The sequence below is a fragment of the Macaca fascicularis genome, chromosome 18 (assembly GCF_037993035.2).
Source record: "Macaca fascicularis isolate 582-1 chromosome 18, T2T-MFA8v1.1".
NCBI classification, from domain to species: domain Eukaryota; kingdom Metazoa; phylum Chordata; class Mammalia; order Primates; family Cercopithecidae; genus Macaca; species Macaca fascicularis.
Genome location: NC_088392.1, coordinates 54985256 through 55013018, shown reverse-complemented (window position 1 = coordinate 55013018; position 27763 = coordinate 54985256). Strand labels below are relative to the sequence as shown.

Here is a 27763-nt window from a genome sequence, read left to right as displayed (position 1 = left end):
GCCAGCAAATCTAGAAATTACTTTTGTTTTTCATCCCAAGCTATACAACTTTAGAAGAATCATAGCCTGTGCAGGGGAAGGGGGAGTGTTGGGAAAATTTACCAGAATATTCAAAGATTCTTTTCTTCAAAGTATGTGTGAGTTTCGTGGCAGGTGGTGTTGGACCAGCAAACGGTCCTTCCAGCCATCCCTGCTACCTCCCGGAAGTTTCATGCCTTTGAACCTCTCTCAGGCCTGGGTGGCCAAGATAACAAGGGGGCTTAGGTAGAAGAAACAATTTTTTCCTTGGTGTTACCTTGGGCTCCTAAGAAGAAAGAGTCTCATTACCTGCTTCTATGCACAATTAGGTAACATGTAGTCACAGATGCCTCCTTATGAACTGCCTGTTGTTTTCCACAGTTCAGTGGACCCTGTCACACCACAGGGCCTGTGTTTGCATGTTGACATCAAGAGGTGGGCTGATGGGACCTATCAGTATAGAAATTCAACAATGCAAAGTTCATGCTTCAGGCAGTTCAGCATATGATCCAGAAGGGGCACTGTGGTGGGTATGAGACCTTCATGGAAGCAGCACCTACATTCTCCGACGGACCTTAGCAAATACCACCAAACAATTTGTGCTGCGTCACATCTGTGAGCTTTGTATAAATACTTTGGGGCTTTGTTTTGCTTGTTCCTGCGGGTGCTTTGAGACATCTCTGACCTCAGCAGTATACACAGCCTGAAGGCTCCTGTTTCTCAGCTTACAAGCTGGCATGGGCTCAGCCTCCAGAAGCTAATGTAAACTAATTCTGTAGAATGTGGTTAACTTATTTTTGGAAACTATGCTTCTATAAATAAACCTTAAAATAAGCCAGGGATAAATAAATCTGGGGAATGTCCCAAAGGGCCAACCACTTGCAGCAATCTACCTCACAGGAGCTTATGAAGGATTTTATTAAGGTCTAGACTTTCCTTCCCATAGCCAATTAGACACAATCACTAAGTTGCTAATAAATGACCACAGCAAAGTGAGAGCAGCTGGTGCTCCCTGAGCTATGCTGAGAGTAATTTCCTACCAGCCCTGCTAGGAGTTTCACCCCAAGAAAGCAGCCTTCAACGGAACTGCTGGGTGTCATGAAGATAGGGGGTGTGGGTGTGAATAGCCTGGCTCTAAGAGCTTTTCTGCTTCACACTCCTCCAAAGAATTAGGAAGTGATGTACTGCAATGTAAAAGTCTGTTTCACAGTGAGTCACATTGGAGTATTATCTAGCTCAGGGCCTTGTATCCAGTGGGTGCTAGGATTGGGTGGGGTGTGTGTGTGTGTGTATGAGAGAGAGAGAGAGAGAGAGAGAGAGAGAGAGAGAGAGGTATTTAATTGGCTGAGTAATAGTTTTTAAATTTTGACTTATGGGGCAATATAATCTGTTTTGTCATTTATTGAAGTAACTGAGGGCTAAGCTACACAGTACATTCTTAGTTTATGTTCCATGGAGAGATTTTAAAATTCTGTACAAAATGTGTCTTCTTTTGAGAAAACCTCTATGTATTTTACCAGATCCTCAAGAGTCCTTGAATCAGAATACTGATCTGTACTCACTGATAACATATTTTCCCAGGGTGAAAGTTTTAATTTTAAAATTCAAATTGTACAAGATATTTAATTGTTGAAATAACATACAAGACATTCTGGATGTAGAATGTCAAGTCTATTTTAGAACAGAATATTTTTGTTCTATTTTTAGCCATAGAAATTTTTTCCATATTTGTTTCTTTATTCAAATGCTATTGTCATGAGTAGATATCCATGTCTTTTTTCTGAGACTTCTAATTTTAAAATGCATTGCTCATTTAACTATTCTAAATTATCATAGGCACATCAAGGACATTTAAATAAAAAAATAAATGGTATTAAGCCTTAATCATTTATAAAAAAGAATGCTCTCTTAATCTGCCATAATGAACATGTACATGGAATTAATGAATATTCACACTTCTTCCAAATGTATGTAAATAATATTTTGATAAATTAGACAAAAATATATGACATTCCATACCATGTCATTTTATAATAAGCCATCCCACTACTTTTATACAGTGCTGTACAGTGAAAATAAGTGAAATTTAAGAAATAAAACACACCAATACTCCCACCTCCACTTAATGCCCTTAATTTATTACTCCCAAATATGACTTAAATTATAAAGATCTTATGCAGAAGGAATATTGTCGTAGTGCAGAAATATGTGAAGTAAGCTTTATCATTGAGTCTCTAGCAAAAATCACCCTAAAAGTATGTTCCATAGAACTATACATAGCAATAAAAATATATTTTCTAGCTGTAGCTCTGTCTTGGTCATCCTCATTCCCTCTCTGACCTTTCCCTGTGCTTTCCTAAATAATTTATTAAGCAACCTTTAATTGTAGTACAAACCACATCTTTGTCATTCTTTGGGTGTAGTGTCACAAAAATATCCCAGTCCGTATCAGTTGCACCCATGGATAAGCTTACAGACAGAGGTAAGAAGGGAGCAGTGAGTGGGGTGCAAGCATTGGCAATATTGATGGGCATACTCTGTCCTGTGCTGATGACCTGAGGTTCTGGGCATTGGGAATTATAGCACAGACTCAAAATAAAACATTTTGTTTTTGCCACTGTGAAAAAGTGTGTTGATTTTGTAAATTAATACAAATTCTTCAAAGACATATTCAGAAAAAAAGTCCATGATGTAAATGTTTAAGTGAAGGATAACGGTATGTCCTTACATAGTGCTGAAATATGTAGAACATTATAGAGCTCATGGACATAAAATTTGATGTTGAACATTATACAGTCTTCTTAAATGCACATCTTGCTGTTTAATTATTGTGTTAAAAAATGCTGGCCAGGCACAGTGACTCATGCCTGTAATCCCAGTACTTGGGGAGGCAGAGGCAGGCTGATCAAGAGGTCAGGAGATCAAGACCATCCTGGTTAACACGATGAAACCCCGTCTCTATTAAAAATACAAAAAATTAGCTGAGCGTGGTGGCAGGCAGCTGTAGTCCCAGCTACTAGGGATGCTGAGGCAAGAGAATGGCGTGAACCCAGGAGACGGAGTTTGCAGTGAGCCGAGATCACGCCACTGTACTCCAGCCTGGGCAACAGAACAAGACTCCGACTCAAAAAAAAAAAAAAACATTGCTACTACATGGCGCATGTATACCTGTGTAACAAACCTGCAGGTTCTGCACATGTACCCCAGAACTTAAAGTAAAATTTAAAAAAAAATTGCTACTAGTCCTCTAATACATAGTGCATCCAAAGTTGAGCAGCAAAAGCATTATAAGATATAAATAAAATTGAGAAAATAATACATGGAAAATGCTTTATCAATACCTAATGAAAACATTAGAAAATATTTTTATTACTCATTTAAAACTCAAGTTCCAATTTTTTCTTTTTTTTCTTTTTTTATTTTTTGTAGAAATAGGGTCTCTCTATATTACCCAGGCTGGTCTGGAACTCCTAGGCTGAGATTATAAGTGTGAGCCACCACACCTGGCCACAACTTAAATGTGAAAAAAGTTGCAAAAATATGGCACAGTCTGACTATGTAACAAATTAACATTTTACAGGTAGACTTAGATATGGTAAAAAATAAATTTTAAAAAGAGAGACTGAATCAATAGGATTTTTAAACAGGTTATAGTACTAATATCTCTGTCACACACAAACACACACGTACATTTGCATATGGAAATGAAACATGTGACACACAGAAAATGCCATTTTTTTTTTTTACTATAGCCAAGGGATTTTCTACCCATCTTGTAGAGAGGTGCTGCCAGTCATGAATTAGTCCTTAAATAGAAATGAGCAGGTGGTGACATTTTGGTACTTTGACATTTGTTCTTAACTATTGTATTGCTTGTAAATGTTACCATGATTAACGGTCTGTATTCTGTTCAATTTCTCGCTGCCAAAAGTGATACGTGGTAAGTAGTGCAGTAGTTTCCAGTCTACTTATGAAGATGTATAATCATGATCATAAGTGGGGATGAGACACAAAACAAGTGAGCAATATGAGGCTAGTTTAGAAATAAGTCTTCTTGTGCTGTACACTCAGTTTACAAGGATGACACATAAAATTGTCCTCTGTGAAGATCTTGTCCAGAAGGCCCCTGTGACTTACTCTATTTTGTGGAGCTCTTTCTTTTACATAAAACCAAATATGTCCAAAATTCCCAGTGTGGGCCATTTGTTAGATAAGGTAACTTGTCATTTGATTGTGGAAGAAATAGGAATTTCAGTTCCTCTGAAAACCACCATTTGGTGCTGGGGCTAGCCATTCTTTGTCCCAAGTTCAACATTTCAATGGTAGACCTTAAACAAAGCCATTTGCTGAGAAACCTTGATTTCAGCTTTGTAGTGACCGGATTCAATAGAATACATTTATCAAGCTAGTTAAAAAGCATTCTAAATCCACTTGTTTTCTCATTTTTAGACATGGAGGAAGATGGAAAAGTTTAAAAAAAAAAAAAAAAAGACAAAATCAGAAGTGTCAGGTCAAGTATTTTTTTCAACTCTTTGCAAAGCTACGATGAAGATGTTATACTCTGTTCACTGTTTTAAAATCTAGCAGATCAAACTTTTCATAATTCACAGAGGACATTTGTATAAAATTAGCATCCTTCTTCTAAATTGCTAGTGTTCAACTCAAAGCAGAGTTAGTTTTAAACTAGCCTTGTGTTGCTCCCTTATATATCAAAGATGCATCTTAGATAAGTAACGCAAAACACTAAGATTGTTTTCAGAACATCAGTTTTGTCTAGAGTAGATGAAATAGTGAATCTGTTGTTTTGGCTTCGTCCAACAGATGATATGTCTTACAAAATCTCAGAGTATAGGTTAGCACCAGCTACCATGAAAAAAGTTTCGGTGAATTTATGTTATTTTTTATTTTTATTTTTTTATTTTTCCCTAAGTTATTGGGGTACAGGTGGTATTTGGTTACATGAGTAAGTTCTTTAGTGATGATTTGTGAGATTTTGGTGCACCCATCACCCGAGCAGTATACACTGCACCATATTTGTAATCTTTTGTCCCTAACCCCAGAGACTGTTATTCTAAGTCTCAGTGAATTTTTGCATGTAGTGCTGACATTTTAAAACCTGCAGAGCTTCATGTCCATTCCAGTCAATACATTGGGATATACAAGTCTATCTTTTTCCCAGAATGTCTTCGTTGTAGAATCCAAAGCTGTTCTCTAAAGTAAAAATTAAACCATTTACAAATTTGGCTCTTAATCAAGCCAACATAAATTGATTATTTAGGCTGCTATAATGTCTTATCTTCAAAATGTTCTATACTGTCAAACTCAAATATAGAATTATAGTGAAACTGAAATTTCCTGTGATTCAGAAAATGCCCCACCTCATTTTCCATCTTTTGAATTCTAAATCCCATCTCATATTACCATTCATTATCCTATATTGAACCTAAAAAAGACTAAAAATGCCTTGGAGATGAGATATGGATCTTAGTCCTATCATTTTACCTGACCTAAAACATTCATGATAGGAAAAGAATGACAGAATGAAATGAAAAACAGACCAAGGAAGATGGACTCCATGCAGTTGGTGTTTAGAACCATGAACAATTCTGAGGAAAATTGAACTCTGTTTTCCTTCTCTTATCATAAGAAAACAAGTGAAGCTTATGGGATGCTGTACACCATATACTCTATCATATGGACCACCCAAACAACAGAAACTAACTTCATAAATCCTTGTGGAGCTTACTTGCCTCTTCACTTAGAGCAAAGGCAAATAAGGTATGATATGATTGTACAGCCTGTGTCCTTTCAGACCAGGCATGTTGGAGAGGCCCGTCATCATGGAGAACACAGAAGGAACCTTCCAAAGCCTCAGGAAACTTCCTCTTTCCAAGAGAACGTAGATTCAATGATCAGGTCTTCAAGGCTTCTTGAGAAGGCAGTAGAAGTAAAACCACTGCCTTCTTCAAAATCCTTGTTTCATTCCAGAATATTATACAATGAAACATCAAGGCTCAAAGCTCACATCAACATTCACATGGTGTCTGGAGATCTGCCTCCCAGTGTTTACCTGAGATTATATATTCTCAAGGAAATGTTACTTTAAAACACTTAAGGAATTTAATTGGAAAATGTAAGATTTCTTGTTGATCCTGGGAAAGATAGAACTCAGATCTTCCCATCCCCTTTCCTGGAAGGATGAGGGAGAGTTTTAAATGTGTGACTTTTAGTTTAACTTTCTATTCACACTGTCTTTTGTTTTAGGCCTCCCAGACCTGTAACCAGCATGAATGACACCCTGTTCTCCCACTCTGTTCCCTCCTCAGGAAGTCCTTTTATTACCAGGAGGTAAGTTCCAACCCTATTATAAAATAAGCCCTTTCTTTGGTAATGAGCCTTTATTTTGTGGTAACAAAAATATTCTCATGCAAGCCAAGGGCAGAATATTGTTACTGGAAACAAGCTTGCAAATATCCATTATAAGTTTTCAATTTCATTCATTTGTATGCATTTAAAGAGGGGTATGGTGGCTTTGGGGATTAATGTCATATCTGGAAACCTGCATTTATAATGTATCCACAGTAAGAATGTGGGGTATGTTTCAGTTTAACTGCTGACACATATGCTTCCCATCTTATTAAGGAAGTCACTTTCATAGTCCTCAGAGTGGTCTGTTGAAGTCAAGAAACTGGAATTTCAAGATGCAATGGTGTGTTATTATATAAATGGTGAAGCGTGTCATTATTTAAAGCTAAGATACAAAAGAATCCTTTGTTGGTGAACCCTGGAGTTCCTGAGGCTAGAGGCTAAAGACCAAACTTGGAAATGTAGTTTCCATATAAGCAATGTCATCGATAATAATAATCACTTTTTTAAAAGGTGGATCTGCATCTCATTTCTTTGCACAAGATCCATTCCCATGTGAGCAAGAAACAGGAGAAGCAAATATTTCTCTAAGAGTTAGCATCAGACATATGCAGGGTCAAGAGGTGCTCTGAGTCATTTGATCAAATAATTGCGAATCAAGCACCAGATAATTATTTTATAAATACATGAAGAAGGCTCATGGGAAAACAAAAACAAAGGTAAGGAAAATTGGAGTGAGTAATTGAACATAAGATTTCAAATGCCTTTCAGCAGAAAAAAAGTACAGCCTCATATTTCACAAAATGCACATAATTCATCTTTTCCCTGAAGAGGTTTATAAGGTGCCAGTTTCACTCTAATATCCTGGTACATTCAACTGAGGATTTGAAGACAATGAGACTAAGAACACAGCTGATTTTTTCTTCTGAGTTCCTGCATGTGCCCATCAACAGGAACCTGAGATGAAGATGTTCCCCATAATTGTAATTAGCAGAATAAACAGAATATGGTGTTTCTGATGTATAAACAAGTTCTGTAACAAGTGGAAACGAGGAGACAGTTTTATACAGCAGAACATCCACAGTAGAATAATATGGTTTAGGCCCTCAGTAACTTCCTTTTAGCACTCTTTTTTAGAATCACCAGCAAATTCAACCTTTTTTTTTTCTGGAACGAAATCATAAACTATAAAGTCTGTAAAGAGACACAGGTGTGCATCTGTGTAGGGAAGACCTGACGTGATGTTTAGAAATATGTATTTTTATTAGGAAGCTCTGCATTCTGCAAATGTCAAGCAGAGGTAGACCCCATCCTTACTGAAGGTCATTTTATATCATTTCAGCTCGGACGGTGCTTTTGGTGGATGCGTCTAGATGGATAACATGACTTCTTCTACCCTAAAATATTCCTATAATACTTTGAGCTGTTCTGGTTCCTCCAGGGTGCATGGTACCCATTAACCCAAAATATGATTATTTCCCTTTTTTCCCATTTTCAGTCCTTTTGGAATGTTCTCTGTGAACCACAGATATGTTGTTTAAAGCTCACATTTCTTTCTATCACCACAGAGATTGGCCTACGGTTTCTGTTTTGAGGGTGCTATTCAATAAAGCTGTGTACACTAAATGTCTTTCCTCTCTGAGTGGGCCTTGCTCTGTCCATGGGAAGTTTTAATGAGGTCTCATTGTTTGAATCCCTCAGGTTACCTGAGGGGATAAGTGCATCCAGCCCTGTGGCTGAAGAGCATTCCCTCATAAAGCAGTACGTAAATCAGCTTGATCACGGTGCACGGTCAGTATCCCAGCCCTGAATTGCTAATCATAGTAGTAGTTCCATAGCTAGACTCATAGTCATTCTACTCTAGCACTAAAATCCTCTTGTAGTATGTCTTATTGAAGATAGAGGTCTTCTGGGGTTTAATGAAATTGTGTTGAGACTTTTCAACTTGAGCTGGACTTTGCAGCTCTTTCCTCTCCTTTCCACATATTTTATGGATTTCATAGCTTCATACCAGTATATAAGAGATGTGTATATGTGAAGTGTATCAAGCTAGATCTTGTTTGGACAAGTCTCTGCTTTTGTACTATTTGCAAAAACCCCAGACGGTAATTTCTAAGACTCTTGAATTAAGGAGTCTATTGGAAAGATCATTAACTAGGTGAGGCTAGGACAATGTCATATAGCTGGACCTCATTGCAGTTAAAGACTTGAGGACTTGTACCTTTCTGTACCATTGGACCTGATCCATTTTCTCCCTAGGGAGGACAGTCTGATTCCTAATGAAGTAACAATTTCAAAAACAGTTGCTTGCTCTCAGTGCTTATTCTCTATCACTTGATAATGCTGGTGGTAAATCACTTTTGATTTCTTCATCATGTTGATAAACTCAGATGGATAGAAATCCATCATGCCAGATGTAGGCAAAAGTTAAAGGTCCTGTACTTCTATCATTGAAACAGAACCAAACAAATATGACCTACGGCTCTGCCCTCACCCCTAGCCCATCCCAACAATGAAATAAAACCTAAGCAAGCCAAGTATAGTGCCGGTCAGTATAGGGCAGCACCAAGAAAGTAGGTAAGTTCTCCATATTTTCTTTAGCCTAAGTTCAGTCTTTTGTATCATGACAGATCCTAGAAAGATAAAGCCGAATGAGGATGAATTGAAATCCCCACTCCAGAATCCTCCCCACAAACTCCTGGCATTATTCACCTAGGGCTCTTTACAAGCGTACCACTTTGATCTTCAAAAGACACAGGGATAAAACTTTGAAATCTTTCGACATCCTAGTAATCTACTTCATACAGATTTATGAGTGTGTACCTCTGGTTACCAGCATCATCTGTCTCATTCCCTTTTCTTACATCTTTTTTAGCTATGTACTTGATTCACTTTTCCTTTACTTAAAAGGAAAAAAAAAAAGGGATTCTCAAAGGCACTCTCCCTTGGTCCTTTGAAGTCTTCTTACATGTGTGTATGTCTGTGTGTGTGTGCACATGTGCACATGTGTACATTCAGTGCTGGTTAGAAGTTAGGTAGAATGTGGGTCATATAACATAATCAATGGACCGATTCACTTCATTCATTTTCTTGATTGTAAACTATATGCCTAAATCTATTATGTTTTCTTATAAATTTATAGGAAAGAATGGCTGATTTGAGGGAAATCTATTATCACCACTAGGGAAAGAGCTCTAAGAGCTATGTATGGTGAGCCAGCAACATTATCTAAGCTTATGAAAGATAGCTTATTATTATTATTGCAGATATTATTGCAAGGACTGACCACAAAGCCAGGCCCCAAAGGCTCTTTCTCCCCTTCACTGCCCACAGCTCTGTGCCTCTTAGGATCTGCTATCTTTTTTGGCATCATGCCTCCTTTTTAAAATCTTAATTATCTTGCCATAATCCTTACTTAGTTTAGATGAGAAAGTTAACCAATACTTTTTAACGTCAAGTAAGCTTCTTTCACTGTGACCAAACTTCTTCATTAGTCACAGTAAAGACTAATAAAAAAAATTAGTCACACTCCTTTTACTTCCAATTTTAGAAACATCATTTAAAGTCTTCACAGGTATTTTCATAGTTGCAACCTCTAAAGTGGTAAGCACTCACAAAAGGAATCACGTTGACTATACTATATAACATCTAGCCAGGTCTTATCACTCCACCAAATATTAGGAAATTGCTTATAATTCATATTGCATGTTGAACACAATCTAATATGCTAGTTTTTGGTTTGCTGCAATAACAAGTAATTAATTAATCATACTGTATTAGATGTCCGGGCATGGTGGTTCACGCCTGTAATCCCAGCAATTTGGGAGGCTGAGGCGAGTGGATCACCTGAGGTCAGGAGTTCAAGACTAGCCAGGCCAAAGTGGTGAAACTCCATCTCTACTAAAAATACAAAAATTGGCCAGGCACAGTGGCGGGCGTCTGTAATCCCAGCTACTTGGGAAGCTGAGGCAGGAGAATAGCTTGAACCTAGGAGGCAGAGGTTGTGGTGAGCCAAGATCGTGCCATTGCACTCCAGCCTGGGCAACAAAAGTGAAACTCCATCTCAAAAATAAATAAAATAAAATAAATTTAAAAATGATACTGTATTAGGCTCTGTAGTTCCTATGAGGAGAGTGCACCCACCCCAGATACTTCCCAAATCCTGATCCCTCCAAGAGGAGCAGCAGTTGTGAGTTATTTTTTGGGTTGACTTGTTGGTCAGTTGATTGACAGGTTTGGGTTTTCAACCCAGGAAATGCTAATTCAATGTGCCTTTTTCATTTTTAAAAGATGTTTTTGCTTACCCAGAGATTCTTTACTTAACAACCTGGCTTTTAATCTGACTCAAAAAGTTCAAGCTACATTTTAAATAGTTGTGATTTGGTAATCAAAAGTGGCTAAAAATAAATTTGAGACACTGAATGTAGCCTTTCCTTTTGAAAATCAAAGTTTTCTTCATATCTATTTTTTTGTAAGATTAATGCCCATCCATTTTCAGTCATAAAACAGATAAATTTTTAAATCAACATCTGGCACCACCCTGAAGATTTCTCACTCTTTTCAAACTTTCTGGGCATGTTGTATGAAATTTTATGAATTTGAAATAATCACTCTCTGCCGATAATTCTTTACTTCATGTAGCCCCAGAGCTCCACTAATATGTTAGATTTTTCCAAACCAGAATTACACCAGTCTACACATCAACCCCAACAATTTTCTATACTAAAATGTTAGTGCATGATTAAAACCACAGTCACCTATCTTGTTCAGTTCAGTGACCTTTATTCTCCTACTAGACTTGCTTTGGCTATTGTCTCTGCATGCCCTGTACCAACAAGCAAACTTTCCTAGAGGCTGTCTTGACTAAAGTGTAATTGGTGTGACTTGATAATACCTGGATACAATGTAGTAAATTAAATATGACCTAATAATTCTTATTTTTTCCATGGTACCTGTTTGAGATGGTTCAGCTTCTATGCCAGCCTGAATTGATGACAGCTAATTTTCCCACTGAGACACTAACCTATTTTTTAATACTGGTCTATGAATTTTCAGGTAATAGATATTTTATATTTCAGATGTAAGCTATTGAAATCTAGAAAAAAAGAAACAGAATGTTTCAAAACATTATTTCTTGACAAAACAGATTTGTGGATTCTTTTTTATTGTATTTAAATTAGTGTGATGGCCTTACTACTAAACTATGTAATTCTAGTGAGAAGGAAAATTTTATACACTATAGATAGTTACTTAAGGAGACAGCCAACTTTGTAAGTGATTCTTCACAAATCCAAATGTCACACAAGCTTATTAATAATTTAAGAATAGAAATGAAAATATCTGTTCTTAATTTGCTATATTTCAAATATTGTTTTTCTTTTAACCATTGTGATAATTATTCTATATTAATATAATTTGTTTCTATAATATTTGTTCTCTGTGAGACTGCAGCCAGGCCTTTAATATCATGTTCAATAAAAGAAAAAATAATCTTTGTCAAGGGCTAATATAGTAACTCAACATTAGCAGAAGTGGTTTTTAAAAATATATTTCATGTATCCAGGAAGCATCTGTGTGTGATTTTGTTACCTTTGGACCAACCCCCAAATATTTTCACTGAAGTAAAACTATTGGCATCAGTCATCACCCTTCAAAGCTAAGGGGATAATTTTTTTAATAAGTATGAAACATTTTGAGATTGTTCTACTTTTCCAGAACCCATTGTGTCATTGTGTGTGTGTGTGTGTGTGTGTGTGTGTGTGAAAAATTTTGGAAGAAGGTTTTTTATGTTCATCTTTAGATATGCTACTTTCCAAAGGTCTAAAAAGGAAATGATGAGAAGCTAGAGGATTTTTGTTAGAAAAAAAAAGTCTAAAGGAATATTTCCTACCTTTTTTCTTTCAGCAGATATATGAACTTCAAAATTTACCATGCCATGCCCTCCAAGGTATGGCTGTTCCCACAACCATCAGTGATAATATGTGTGTGAAAGGATATGCTCATACAGTGGCAAGGGATTAGTGAAAAGAAAAGGATGATAAGAAAAAGAGATTTGTGTGCATATAATTTTAGAAATGATAGTCTTGCTTCTGTTTGAAACTCAGATTAGAAAAGGTGTATCCCATGGTCAAGTTGAACCCCAAATAGTTACCAGTTTCAGAGCTTAAAAGGAAGAATACATTCTGATTTGAAGACAAGGCATGTAGAACAGAAGAAGCTTTTGAAGCTCAGGCTGGGTTGTATGAAAGCCATTGTCACATTCTGACACAATGATATGCTGGAAGCACTCTTTCCTTAGTCAGGAAGTAGGTTCCATTGTGCCTGATCCTAAATCCCACAAAGAATTAGAAACTTAACTTCTCCATGCAAACCGCCAAGCTACAAAATGAAAGTTTAGAATCGAAATTAGTCTATAAAAGACTGTGATAATATAGAGCCTTGAGGGATCATTGTAAGCCCCACATCATTACTGTTTTAGTCCTTTGTGTTGCTATAAAGGAGTGCCTGAGGCTGGGTAATCCTCGAAGAAAAGAGGTTTAGGCCGGGCACAGTGGCTCATGCCTGTATTCCCAGCACTTTGGGAGGCCACAGCAGGTGGATCACCTGAGGTCAGGAGTTTGAGACCAGCCTGGCCAACATGGTAAAACCCCATCTCTATTAAAAATACAAAAAAAAAAAAAAAAAGCTGGGTGTGGTGGCGGGTTCCTGTAATCCCAGCTACTCGGGAGGCTGAGGCAGAAGAATTGTTTGAACCCAGGAGGTGGAGGTTGCAGTGAGCCGAGATTGCGCCATTGCACTCCAGCCTGGGCAACAAGAGCAAAACTCTGTCTCAAAAAAAAAAAAAAAGAAAAGAAAAGAGGTTTATTTGGGTCATGGTTCTGCAGACTGTACATGAAGTATGGCATCAGCATCTGCTTCTGGTGAGACTTCAGGCTGCTTCCACTTACAGCAGAAGGCAAAGGGAAGCTGGTTTGTGCCAAGACACAGGAGAAGAGAGGAAGCAAGCCACAGAGAAGAGGTGCCAGGCTACTTGTAACAACCAGCCCTCAAGGGAACTAATAGAGTGAGACCTCACTCATTGCTGTGAGAATGGCACCAAGCCATTCATGAGGGATCTGCCCCCATAACCCAAACACCTCCCGCCCTATTTCCAACATTGAAGATCAAATTTCAACATGAAGTTTGGAGAGGTCAAATATTCAAACCATAGCAATCTCTGTTTTAACAGCAACTCAAGAGAAAAACTTTCACTTTGCTGGAAGAGGTTCTGGTGGAAAGTACTTCAAGTGAAAAGACTTTAAAGACCCAAGTTTTAAGTGAAACCTGTCTCCCAGTCAACTCTCAAGGTTCTTGATTCATTTCATTTTGAAAGAGTGGCCATTTTTGTCTTGTTTTCATCATGCATTTGGCTTCCGCTATACGTGGTCATATTTTTGGCTTCCTAGAAACAGATGATGAGAAGAATTTGAAGCTAACTCTAGAAATTACAGAAACTATGTGAACAGTGAGTATCAAAAAGTTAGAAGTTCTTCTGGCACTAGAAATTAAGAGCTATAGCAAAACAAAATAGTTTATTTCCAGAAACTCATAAATGTTCATGGTGTAACACCCCTATTTTCCAAGAATTGTTTTCTCTAAGAATCCGCATGGGAAAGGAAAGGAAGATAAAGGTTTTAAACTATTTCTTTAAACCAACACCGGCAAGGGCCAACACAAAGAAAATGACAGCAAAAGTTAAGAGATGTGTATACATAGAATATGTCTCATTCCTTTGAGGGAGGAAGGGACCCGGTTAGAAGAAGGAAGAAAAGGAAGAGGAGAGGGGAGACAGGCAAGTAGAGTAGGGGAAGGAAGAGAGGAGCCCAAAGATTTGAAGAAAAAAAAAAGGAGAAGCCACCAAAGGAAAGTCCGGCGTATTGCCCCCTTTTCTCAGCCCTACCCCTACACAATACTGAGGCTAGGGCTCCTTCATGCTTGGGCTTTGTCAGTGGTGGGTGGTGGAACCACATTTCTGGGCCTTCACTGACACATCTTCTTCCTCCCATAGAACTTCACCAGAATAATTTGTGGCAAACACATCTTCGTGGTTGACCTTCCTGTGTTTCTTTTCTCTACTGATTCTTACTTGTTATCTTGCACATTCAGTGTGAGAGGTTGTCCCTGTGCAATTATTGCTTAAGAAATTATTGCCACAATTTATGGGATTCAAGGAATAAAGAAGCATAAGAAGGCAGGGAGATAGTTTAGTTTGGAGGGAAGACTTATGGATGTTTCACACAGTGTTTTGAATGGTTTTGCAAGCATCTGAAATAAATTATGTAATAGATTCATCTATCTTTAGTTACAAAAAATAATTGGGGGGATATTGGGCAGCAGGGGTACTGTAGGTACTGCATAATGAATGTATGGAGATCTGCTTCAGTAGACATAGTTTGGAATGCAGTTTTGGTGGGTAATGGTATATCACAGAAAACAGAAAGTGTTTTGGTGGGATAATGTTACATCACAGAAAATGATGGCTGAAGGTGGTTATTTGGCCCTGATGGGCAGGTTTTGCAGTTTTAAAAGGAAAACATCAATATGCTGGATAAAGATAAGTATTAAGGTCATCAGGAAAGTAAATTCTCCTAAAACACAATCTAATTTATTCTTAAAGCCAATTTTGGGCCAGGCATGGTGGCTCACGCCTGTAATCCCAGCACTTTGGGAGGCCAAGGGGGGAAGATCACTTGCGGTTGGGAGTTCGAGACCAGCCTGGCCAACATGGTGAAATCCCATCTGTACTAAAAATACAAAAATTAGCCAGGCATGGTGGTGTGTTCCTGTAATCCCAACTACTCAGGAGGATGAGGCAGGAGAATCATTTGAACCCGGAAGGTAGAGGTTGCAGTGAGCTGAGATCGTGCCACTGCACTCCAGCCTGTGTGACAGAGTGAGACTCCATCTCAAAAAAGAAAGTCAATTTTGTTTGGATACAGTTGAACTTTTTAAGTACAGCAATAATTTGTATAACAGATGCCTTTCTGAAGAGCTGAGTGAAAATGTCATTCATCTGCCAAACATGCATGTCTACTCTTTGCTAGTCATTTTCTTTACAAATCAAATTTAATATTAAATTTATCAGAGACCTCACTATTCAAGGAATCTTTTAATATACACTATTATAAAGCAAGAATTCCAACTATAATGTACATAGTTCTAATGTTATATGTATAAATTTATATTTTTTAGTACTTCATGGCCTGAAAGAATGGTGCTTTATAATAGAGCCTTAAAACTTGTAGTATAAAGTTTTTAAGATTTTAACTAATTTATAAACCATTATATATATTTAGTAGATTTAGAGTTTCTTGAAAATTTTTGGCAGAACCTCGTAATTTATATCCAAGTAGTTAAATATTTGGTATTCAAACAAAGACAGACAATTTATTTTTCTATTTTCCATGAAGGAGTAGGTAATTTTAGGTTTACCAGTGTGCAGGGCAAATTCTTACTTAACCTATAGAGGAGCAAACTTTCTTTAAACACATTACCAACCAATACAACTGTAATACTAAGAATTAATACCATATTTCTCAATGTAGTGTGACTACAAATTGTCACAGTAGATTTTGGATGACTTTACTGTAGCCACACATAATGAATTATTATTTATATTTCTGTTTGTACTTTAATAAAACTGTATTTTAAACTTTAAAATTGCCCTTTAAATTACTAAAGAAAATGAGTAGTTCCCATAATGAATATATGTTAAGAATTTGCTTTAGCAATGAGACTATATTCACTAGCTTTGTATTAATATAAACATAAGAAATAACAACATATATGTATAAGACTCAAAGGTATGTTTCTTTGAAAATTTTCTTTGTAGCTCCACAGCCAAGACCATGTGGCTTTTGCTTGGAGTAGTGAAACACTTCCAATACAAAGCAATCTCTAGCTAGGTAATTTTCAAGTCTTTCTATTCAGCACAGAAAGTTGGAGGATGCAAAGAAGGCTAAAGTTCTTGAGTGGGATCTAAAGGCTGGCAGGACTTAGTGAACTGCTGGACTGTTTACATGCTAAGCCATGATAAATGTTGAATGAATTTTCATTATGTCTAGACATACCCAGTATAAATGCTTTCTTGTTAAGCAAATAGCAGAGGTCAAATCTGGGATCATGGTGATTGCGGTTGTGTTCTCAGGCTGGGTTTCTACTCCTACTTGAACTCTGTGGAAATCTGAAAACATCTTGAACATTTCAAAATAATAAGAGATCTGTCCAAATGGAACTTGGATCTAGACTTGGGAGTGTCTGTTGCCAGTTTCTATTCTTGAATGCATTGCGGTGTTTACGCTCTTCTTGGCTTTCCCATCTTATTAACTAGCTCTCCTCCCAAGGACAGTGAAGTAGAGCAGAACAAACTGCTGGCTAGGGCTGCTCCAGCTTTTCTGAAGGGCAAAGGGTAAGTTTCAGCCAGAGTGTACTGGAACGCTGCATTAACTAAACTAAAAATGGAGATTTCTTTTGTCAAAAATGCTTTGTGTGTGAAAGACCATCTTTGATTCAGTAAAAGCAGCTCTGCTCTAACCCAATTAACAGCACTAAGTAGTTATTTCCAGTAGACACATCTGTGTTGTAATTCACTTTCCCAGATTTGTGTCTTTTTCTTTTTTGAAATGACTAAGCTGAAGATTCGATTTTCTGAAGGATATTTAATCTTTGCTTGCAACCCATTTCAATGTATTTACTGTACAGATGAATACCTTGGCCTTAGTGGTTGAAAAATGTAAATCTGTTTTCTAAAATTTTATTTGAGCTAAATGGAAGTCTTTATTTTTAAAGTTAGTGAAATAGAATTGTGGGTTTTATTGCCTGGATTTCGCTTGTGTTTTTCATAGCACATCACTTACTACCCTTCCTTTACTTGCTTGGTTTTCTAAATGCCTTTTCTACCAAAAACTCACTCCTACCTTCTCTGCTTATTTCTGTCCACCTCTCTTAACAACACCCTTTCTTTCCCCCTGCCCTGTTTCAGGATACAGTACAGCCTGAATGTGGCAGACAGGCTAGCTGATGAACATGTTCTCATCGGGTTGTATGTCAACATGCTCCGGAACAACCCCTCATGGTTAGTGCAGGTTTGGCTGCTTGACTGTCCTTAGAGAGGGATGCAGTCTGAGCTGGTGACAAGCAGTCTCAGCAAGGAGCAAGGTCACTGGATGCCAGTGGTGACCCTGAAGCACTGTTAACTGATTCAATTAAGAAGTCTTTTGTGGTGTTAGTTTGTATACTTCCCATGAAGAAACCATAAGATTCATATCCTTGTTTATATATTAGCTAAAGCGAAAACTTGCATAAAGGGGTGCCTTGCTAAATATTAGCCTTCAGGTAGATTCAGGACTCCGGGCCCCACCATTCAGTTCTGTGCTAACATGTCATGCCAAATCACCACAGGATGGTGATACAAGAATTTGTCTTATTCCAAGGACATGGATGTCTCTGCTGATGTGGAAAACAATGCTTCATTTTACTCAAGACAAGAGTGAAAAAGAAAAAATGTGATGTAATTGAATCCCAAAATGGAAATCATTTCTTTAACAATGATAACAGTGGGAACAATTGTCTTTCAGCAATTCTATTATACATGTCTCTGATGATCATCCTGCTAAAGCCTGCTTTTACATCTTGGAATACACAAAACTTAGTCTCAGAAATGTTAAATTCAGAAATTAAGATAGCCCTGTGTGCTTGGATAAAGCCATTCAAAAGGCTTTTCTCCATTTTAATTGTGACATAGGAGACTCCTTCCGCTGGTTAAAGTTACTTGATGTTAATAATAAATGTAGATTTGCAACTTGAATTAAAGGAAAAGGACAAACTATGTATTTATCATGTGTATTTTTCAATCCAGTTCAGACAACTGTTTTATAAACATATTTGGCAAACCAGTTCCTTGAAAATATGTCAATTTTTCTCAACCACTTCAATTTTCTCTGAACTAAGGACCCATGGATTTTCCATAGTTATAATTATTAAGAGAGCCAATGGGTTCAATTTCCATTAAAATGTTTCAAACCTTTAGCATTGCAAGTCCTCTTTCCTCTACTATTAGAGGAAAAGTAATTGGCAAAATTAATGACAATTACATTAAAAGTAATGGCAAAAACTGCAATTACTTTTGCACCAAGCTAGTATTTCACCAACGCATCCCTCAGATGCTAGGCCATTGCTCCGTGGTCCTTGCCCTCACCACTTGATGTTATTAGCCCCTGGATCTCTCTCCTCCTCACTTGAATATTTTCAAAATTTTCTTCCTATTACTGCTTCTTAGACCTATTTTTGCAAGATTAGTACATGAGATAATTTTTAGTTCTCATGAACTGATGAACATTTATGTGCTTTAGTACATACATGTATCTAAATTTATGTTTTTAATAATGTATAACCAGTATACTAGTTTAATTTTACCTTAGATCCTGCTGTTTAAGGTGATAAAAATGCACTCTTCGGCTGACCTAAATCCATCCCTTTCTTCAAATTTTGTGAGCTTCTAGATTAAATAGTATCCACTTTTTTACAACTCAGCCTCTCAAAACTACAAAATTGCTTTATTCCCAAGGAGTTTGGTACTCCAGTGTTACATGGTAGCTGAAACAGTAGAACTAAGCACTGAATTTTTTTTGTTAATGTTATTGTTCATCTTTGAAGAAGAATACAGTCAGTATAGATTCAATTGTAAGGCAATGAAGCAATCTCACCCTGTGTCCTCTTCCCATCATTCTAAGCACACTCCAGTTATTTCTACTGCTCTTTCTTGACCTTTTCTTAATTAAGGTTGTAACAAATAAATCTCCAAAGAGAAAAGCCCAGAGTTTGTCACTACCAGCCATTTTCTCTACTCAAGTGATTCATCATATTGACTTGATGGTTACTTAAGACCATAAATCTGTCTCAGCAGAGACACCTTGCATCTGCTTGATGAAAGCTAAATGTGATTTGTATTTTGAAAACAAAGCAGAATTTAAGACCAACCAATCAATGAAGGAGGTTTTGTTTTAATAGCTTCACCCTCCGTATTTCTCATAGTTTTTTTCTATCTTTAAAAAATTCCAACTTTTTCAAATTTCTTATGTTTTCTTCCCTTTTCTTTATGTTTAATTAGATCCTAACAATTCCTCACAGCTGTCATGATTCTATAAGTAACGTAATGACCTCTTACCTCCTTTAACATCATTGTAGCTACAATGCTTTACCATCAAGTCACAGTGAGACATATAATAATAGTAATAATAATCGTGTTTTTAAACACTTACCTCATGCCAAGCTCTATGTTCAGAGCCTTGTATACATAATTTCTCCTTAAACTAGTCCTTAAATTAGTTCTTAAAGTAAGCCCATGGAGTAAATAAGATCGTCCCCCTTTTATAGATAAGTAAAGGTATCATTTTAGAGAGCTTACCTGACTCTCCCATAGTCCCACAGCTATAAAAAGTGGGACAGAGATTTTAACCATTATCCATCCAAGTTCATAACCACTGTGTTTCATCACCTTTTTTAAAGTCTGCATCAACACATGCCTTTCAGGATCTTTTGTGGATACCTCCTTCACACTGCATCCTCCACGTATTTACTGAAACTGCGTATCTTATTCTAGCGTTTTTATTTGATTTTAGCAAACATTTTGAGCACATACTAGTAACAGGAATGGTGATTCTTAAAAGTTACCTTTTATGTATGCAGTTCCTTGAGTTGTGACTTCTCACGTTAATTGTAAGCTTCAAAAAGGGCAAGAGTTTTGTCTTCAGTTTCTTTTATCTCAACAGCTGGAGTATGAATACTAAATTTTGTATTTATAAAATGCTTAAACAATTACAGAGCCTTTTTCCACAAATTATTTAATTTACTTCTCATGGTCCTAGAAGGTTGGATATGATTATTTCCATCTCACTGTTTAAAAAATATGAGCTTTGAGACATTAAGTGACTTATCTAAAGTCACATGCTAGTAAGTGCTTGCAAACAGGTCCTATGACACTGGGTCCCATCTATTTTCCACCCTATTCCTTAGCCTCCTTGTCTGTGCACCCCTCATGAGATGCTCCGCAAACAGGAACCTTATAGCCATTCTCCATCAAAAGCTTTGTTTTTGCCGTTATTCAGACATAATCCTGATTAACTCTATGTGGGGGTCTTCTACCCTATATTAACTACTTAACACAATGGGAAACTGACTTATTTGTAATAGTTGGCTACTAAAGAAACACTTATGTCATTGCTGGTTCTGATGTCAGATAAGTAAAATAAATAAACTGCAGCTCAAGGGAGAATTTCTGCTTCCTTCCTAATTCAATGAAGTTTTAAAAGCCTTAATAATTTGTATGCATCTTCTTCATTGCAGGAGAAGGAGTCTGAAAATGTGATACAGTAGGCTTTTACTACCCGCCCCCAAAGCTTGTCAAGTGCCTGGGCTTGCTAGTTTATAGCCAGGGTCTGTAGTGGACCAACCAAATGATTTGAAACCAGCCCAGAACTTCTGTCTCTAACCATTGTCACTTGATTAGACATCTGATGTCATATGACTAGGTTAAAATTGTTCTGCTTATATTTTCCTCAAGTACAAGAAAGTGTACATTTGTGTTGCCAATAGATTTCTTATTAAGTGGATTAATAATCCATCTAGTTTAAAATTGTTCCATAATATTTTATGCTTTGGGGAAAAAAGATGTCTAAGAATGCCTATTTCAGAATTTCATTTACGAGGTCTAAATTTTAATTAACTTGCATGCCTAAAACTCTTTAATAGATTCCTATTGGACCTAGTTTACAACCCAGACCACTCACCATGGTGTACAAATCTGCATGTAACTTAGTCCTTGCCTATTCCTTTCTCAGCCTCACATCTCTTGGGGTTCTCCCATTCAATCACTACATTTATTCATGTCAGTTTTTGATCAATTCCTCCAACGAACCAAGTTCTTTCCTGCCTCAAGACCTCAATACTAGTTCTCCCCTCTGTCTAGAACATTCTTTCTCATTTCACCCCTACAATATGCACATGAACTTGCTTGTCTAGCTTCCAGTCTTAGATTAAAGACACCTCCCCCAGTAGGTCTCCTATATTAGTCTCTATTATAGCATACTATTTTTATTTTCTTCTTATCAGCTGCAATCATGGTTTGGTTGGTTGGCTGGTTAGCCAGTTGGCTGGTTGGCTCATTGGTGGGTTGGTTGGTTGGTTGGTTGGCTGGCTGGTTAGTTTGTTGGTTGGTGGCTGGTTGGTTGACTCACTACTTACTGTATCTTCAATGGGGCAGGGACCCCCTCCAACTTGTTCACCACCTTATCTCTGACATCTAGCACAGTGCCAGGCACATAGTAGGTGCTCTATAAACATCTGTTGATATTGTAGAATATCAGTAGTGCTGTAGCTAAAAAATTCCATCTTACCCTAAACAAAATTGTTAGGAGTAGTCAGAAACTTTACTAGCAAAATTAGAATTTTTACTATTTAAAAAAATCACTGTTATAGAGTAGCACTTAAATTGAACATTTCGTATAGGAGTATAAAATAGATGAAAAATTGAAGTATTAAGCTTCATGTAGAGGGTAGACATGGGCAAAGATAAGCACCAGCAATTCACTGATATCGACAGAGCAACTAATAGGGTGTCCCAAAATTTTTTTTTAAACTTAAAGTGATAATTGGGCAAGAATTTTTTTTAATTTTAATGTCCCCTCGATTCTTCATCTTTGTATTAGTTTGCTAAGAATGCCAAAACAAAATGCCATACTTGATGGCTTGAACAGCAGAAATTTATTTTCTCACTGTTCTGGAGGCTGGAAGTCCAAGGCTAAGGTGCCAGCAGGGTTGGTTTCTCCTGTCCTTGACTTGCAGAGGGACACCTTCCTGCTATGCCCTTAAATAACCTTTTCTCTCTACCCTAGTGTGTCTTCCTCTCCTTAAAAGAACATCAGTCCTATGAGATTAGGGCCCCACACTATGAACTCATTTAACTGTAATTAAAGGCCCTATCTCCAAACATAGTCACATTCTAAGGTACTGGGGGTATTCATATGCTTTAGCATATAAATCTTGGGGGAGACACAATTGAATCCATAACCCATTTCACTACTGAATCCACTGAATTGTATGCCTTTAATATTTTTAATGTGTAGGTCAAGATTTGACTGACTGTCTTTAGTACATTTTGTTGATTTTGAAAAATGTGAGTTTACTGCAATCTTTTGAAAAAGAAGTTATAATCTGTTGAAAGAAAAAAAGAAGAGTTATCTACGCTTACTGACAGTGTCTCTTTTATATGAGTTTTCATTTCCTGTTAACACAACTCCTTTTCTTTAGTAAAATTTTTAGGAACTTCAATTATAGAACTGGACTTCTGAGAAAGGTATTTCCTTAGAATCCTGGAAATAAAAATCTAAAGACTGTCACATCAGGAACAGTTGGAGTAGAAGGAAATGGGGGAGTCTGAGAGTTTTTAGAAGGTAGAATACATGACCTTGACTGTAACATAGAGGGTTATTGAAGTCAGGGTCTCAATAAAGGAGTTTAAAGGTCTCCCTTAAGGAAGCCATTATTGTGGTAAACTCTTATTGTTATCCATGAAGATTGCCATTTCATGATTTCCTGTCTTCTTTTGTTGTTCAAAACCACTCACAAAGGGCCACTACACTAAGCTTTGAGAGTTAGTTTCTTTCCCCATTCTTCAGTCCCATAAAACCACTTCTCCGTCCCCATTGTCACTTTGTTCCTTTCTACCGTGACTCTCTTGAGCTGGCTGACTCCTAAATGCCAAAAACAAGTGCTCTATTCCCTTAGCATTTTGCTCTAAACCAACTGCCAAAGACAGGAAATAATCTAATAAAGCAATCTTCCATTTAAGTTAACTAATAATGCTTTCTCAGGCACTAATCCTTTTAATAGAAGAGTAGTATATGAAACTCGATGGCATTCTAAATTAATTTCTAGTGATAAAATTCCCATCACTATCCAGAGTAGTAGAAAAAATATGAAAAAAAATAGAAACATTTATATATGCTTTTGCTTTTACATTTATATATGCTATATGCTTTGGATCACAGTATTTTCTGGTTGACTACCCTAAACTGGAAAGCAGAAAAGGCCCAGAAAAAAGTCAAAGGAATGTGAACAAACCCTGAGTTCCCAGAAATCTTTGCCAAATCACACTTTCACAAGCCCTAGTTCAGCTGGGGCCACTTGAGTTTCCTAGAATGCCATGTTGAAATCACTGGCAACAGACACTGGCCATGCATTTCAGGTAGAAAGTGGAGTATTTTCAAAATAATGGATTTTCCTGCTCTGAAATGCAGTCAACACTGCAATCACTTTTTAATTCATCATAGTCTTGTAGCAAGATTACTGATTATAAAGTCCCGAAATGAATAGCTAGGGCTGGAGAAAGTGTTGGAATTGGTATTTATTTTAATGATTTAGGGATTATTGACCATTCATTTTCAACTATTTGTAATTGAAGTCTTGAAATAGAGAAATTTATCAGAGGAATGCCTCCTTCACCCTTGTGTAATTTGAACATGCTGAAATGGCACATGTGGACCCATAAATTGTTCATGTGCACAAAGGGGTAATATATCACACAGGCCCTCATTCACTCAGTGTTGGGGGAGGAAAGGCGTGGAAGTATGAGTTATCGCTTGCTATACAGAATCCCATATTTTCACGTCTTACATTTCTAGGAGGCTTTTTAAAAACATAACCTTCATATTACTTACACTAGCTAGTCATTCATTTTAAAAGATACTTTTATCAGAAGTTTTTATCAAGGTTTTTAAAATTATTTATCAAAATGCAAATGTTTCTGACAAAGTCACTTTCAAGGTGTCAAAGAGATCACGTTCCTGGGCCTGGAGCAATGGGCATTGTAATCCGCACACACTGTGTTGAATTAGATGTATAGTCCCTAATACATGAGCCAGAAATGATAAACATGTTAAAATCAAATTCAGTTGTCTCTTCGTGGGGTAGTTTGATGTCTAAAGAAAAGACAGTGTAACTTTCTCTTTTTCATTGAAGCTGTAATAAGGAATTTAGTTATTATTTTTAACCATTGCAGAATGCAGACATTGTTTTATAAAGGCAGACATCTGCTTTAAAGCATCAGTTTTCCAGAGCTAACTCTGCCTTTGCTCTTAAAATTATTTTCTTACTCCAAATCTAAACTTGTGTACTGAATAAAATCTCAATCCACTGGGATTGATACTATACATTATGTAAGCCCGATATCTGACAATTTTCTGTCTTAAGGGAATGTTTGTTTCTGTTAAATACTCATGAAAAATGCTCTCTTTTATATCGTTTATATTTTGGCTTCATTTCACGTATTTGTTTTCCATTTTGTTTTCAAGATCTTCTAGATCCTTGATACTCAGTGTTGAACCAGTACACTGGACCAATATTGTCGACATTTCTTGGAAGCCTGTTAGAAATGCATTTTCTCAGGTCCCACCCTCCCAACCTCCCCTACCATACCACCACAGAACCAGAAACTGCATTTTCACAAGATCCCTAGGTGATATGCTTACACTTTAAAATTTGAAAAGCACTGCTTTAGATAATTGTCAGATGGCAGATGATATTTTGAAGGAGATGAGGATTACTAATGGATATGAACATGTTACTTAAAAGGCAAAATAATAATAATATTGTATTAACTAATATTTTTGAGCACCTCACGTGTTCCAGGCATCACACTCTTTTGATGCTTTTTGCACATATTATCTCATTTGAGCAAAAGGAAAGAGAAGCCTCTTTTTCTGAGGAAGGAGAAATCAGTTGTTAGATAGGGAAATCCAGGAATGTTCTAGTTATTTATTACAGCTCAGAGAAAAGGGCTAAGTCTAGAGTAGAAGTATGCACATGAAGACAGCTATAGCTTATATATGTAAGGAGTATAGGCTAGAGCAGAGATAATGAAGACAGGAATGTCTTATGAATGACCGGGGGGGGGGGGAACCTGTTATATAGTGGATTCAGCCAACCAGAGAATAGCTATTTGGAAGTGACATAGCCAAAATGCTGGAAGAACATAATTACTCACTCATCTTCTCACTTCAGAACAAAGGTTAAAACACTGTTTCATGTTTACTCTATTTGTAAATGTACATATAAATGATATAATAGTATGTTACTTGATATGGATCTAAGTGATTACAATGAATAATTCTTACAACCTTAATATTGGCATAAGAGGGTGTCTTTACAATATGTATTTATGAGTTAATTTCTTTAAGGAAGAGCCGTAAGTATAAGAACGGATGCAGAAGAATATGTTTATGAATGAGAGGAACTAGTTTCTGATCTTGATTCTGAACTGAAACATACCACAATAACCGATAAGCCAAACTACAACCAACTAGTCTGTTAACAAGATTAGTGCTATTGGTATGTTTCGTAGAATTATTTTTAATGGCACCCAAAACTTAGTCTTGAATGGAGGATTTCAGAGAATGAAGTTTCCTGAAATACAGAAGAATTAATAATGCTTCTATTTGCATTAGTTTTTAGGAACTCAGATCATCCTTATTCTAGTATGAACAGTTTCTGTAAATTTATAGGAGGCACTAAAAAATTCCATTAATGTCATTGGGAGTCACTACTATAATTCGGTTTCTCTGAAGTAAATATAAAAGGCAGGTTATAAATAGGTAGTAATAGTATAGATGAGACTTGTATTAGTTACCTTATGCTGCATAACAAATTATTCCAAAAGTTAGTAGTTTAAAACAACAAACATTTATCATATCAGAATTTCTGTAGGTTGAGAATCCAGGTTTGGCTTAGCTAGGTCCTTCTGGTTCAAGGGCTTCCATGAGGTTGCAATCAAGATGTCACTTCAGGCTGTGATCTCATCTGAAGGCTCTACCAATGGGGATTCATTCACGTGGTAATTGGCTTGCTTGGGTTTCTCATCGCCTACATCTTTCCGTAAAGGCTGCTTTATGACCTGACAGCTATTTTCCCACCAGACAGACCAAGAGAGCTAAAGAGAAAGCAAGCAAGCCCAAGATGGAAGCCATGGTCTTTTAAAATCTGATGTTGGAAGTGACATTCCATTCCTTCTGCCATATACTATTCATTAGAAGCAGATTAGTAAGTCCAGCCCATCCTAAAGGGGAGGAAATTACATGAGAATATAATACCAGCAGGTAGGGATCCCTGGACATTGACCACAATGATTTTTTTTTTCTTTCTTCCTGCTTTCATATTTTCTAACATGTTAATTTTGGACATGTGTTACTTGTGTAATAAGGAAAGAAAAAACATTAAAGGCAATAAAAGGAGAAATTCTTCTTACATCAGATGTATTGATCAGAATAGTCACCTCTCTATGAGGCTTTCTTAGTAAGACAATTGAATTGACTGAAGACAGGATTTATTAATGACCTTCCTGACTACATACTAGATCATGTTACAAATTTAAGCCGAGATTGTTAATCTAACAGGGTTTTATGTCACTTGCAAATTTTTTGCACTGAAACATTGAAATAGTAAAAACTCCTGGTGGTAATATGACTGCAGCAATCTTTCTCAGCTTCCTAACAGTCTCCTTCTTGCTCTGTTCTTAATAGCATGCTTGAGAGTTCAAACCGGCTTGATGAAGAACACAGGCTAATCGCCAGGTATGCAGCAAGGCTGGCAGCAGAGTCCTCTTCATCTGTAAGTAGTTGGAGTAAAAGGATTCATCTGTTGGCATCTGGGATCCTTGAATTTTATATGTCATGTTTATTGTTATTATAGCTGGTGCTGATTACCAGGACAATTTGTGCTAATTTATTGCGCATGTGTTTGTTGCTATGTTTATGGTGTCTTGGTGGTGAATTTACAGTTTAAAAATGGCAGACTTGAGAAACAAAACCATCCACAGTAGTGTGACCCTGGAGTCAAGCTGGAATCCTCGCATCCCCCTTCACTCAGTGTCAACTCCATATGAAGGCCCGAGGAAGGGGGCAAGGACTGGTTGTGACTCCTTTAATGTATTTAAAGCAGGTGTGGTTAGTGAAAGCACTAAATTTAAGGTAGAGTAGTTGCAAGTGATGCTTAAAATATACCAGTAGAAATAATAAAGCTTTCTCCATTTGTGTCTGTCTCTGAGACAAAAGCAACTGTCAGCTCGACACATTGATTCGGAATTCATCTGTGCTGACTGAGGGTGAGTTGCAATTAGTGCGTCAAAAGAACAAAGAGTGGCGGGGAGCAAGTGAGGAAGCTGTTGCCTGCACCTCTCACATCAGATGTTGCCGTTATCAGAGCCCTTCCTGCTGAGCATTTAACCAAATGATCCCAGATGGGAGCTGCATAATGACCCATTGCATTAGCCCTGGCACGTGCTCTCTGTGAC

At 37.1% G+C, this 27763-nt stretch overlaps 1 protein-coding gene across 50 annotated transcripts in view; it reads left to right on the top strand.

Annotated features, from left to right (window-relative positions):
* The window catches only part of DTNA (dystrobrevin alpha), a 410388-nt gene that overhangs the window by 340743 nt on the left and 41882 nt on the right, over positions 1–27763 (top strand). For 19 of the 50 annotated variants that reach the window (XM_074022611.1, XM_065533928.1, XM_045377700.2 and 16 more), the window contains 2 exons: positions 6283–6366; positions 26994–27081. In XM_074022611.1, the coding sequence (XP_073878712.1) occupies positions 6283–6366; positions 26994–27081 (172 nt within the window). Of the gene's footprint in view, positions 1–6282; positions 6367–7726; positions 8011–8085; positions 8176–16753; positions 16832–17404; positions 17498–26993; positions 27082–27763 lie in introns of those variants that run through there. The other 31 variants (XM_065533922.1, XM_045377698.2, XM_074022603.1 and 28 more) reach the window with 4 other exon arrangements.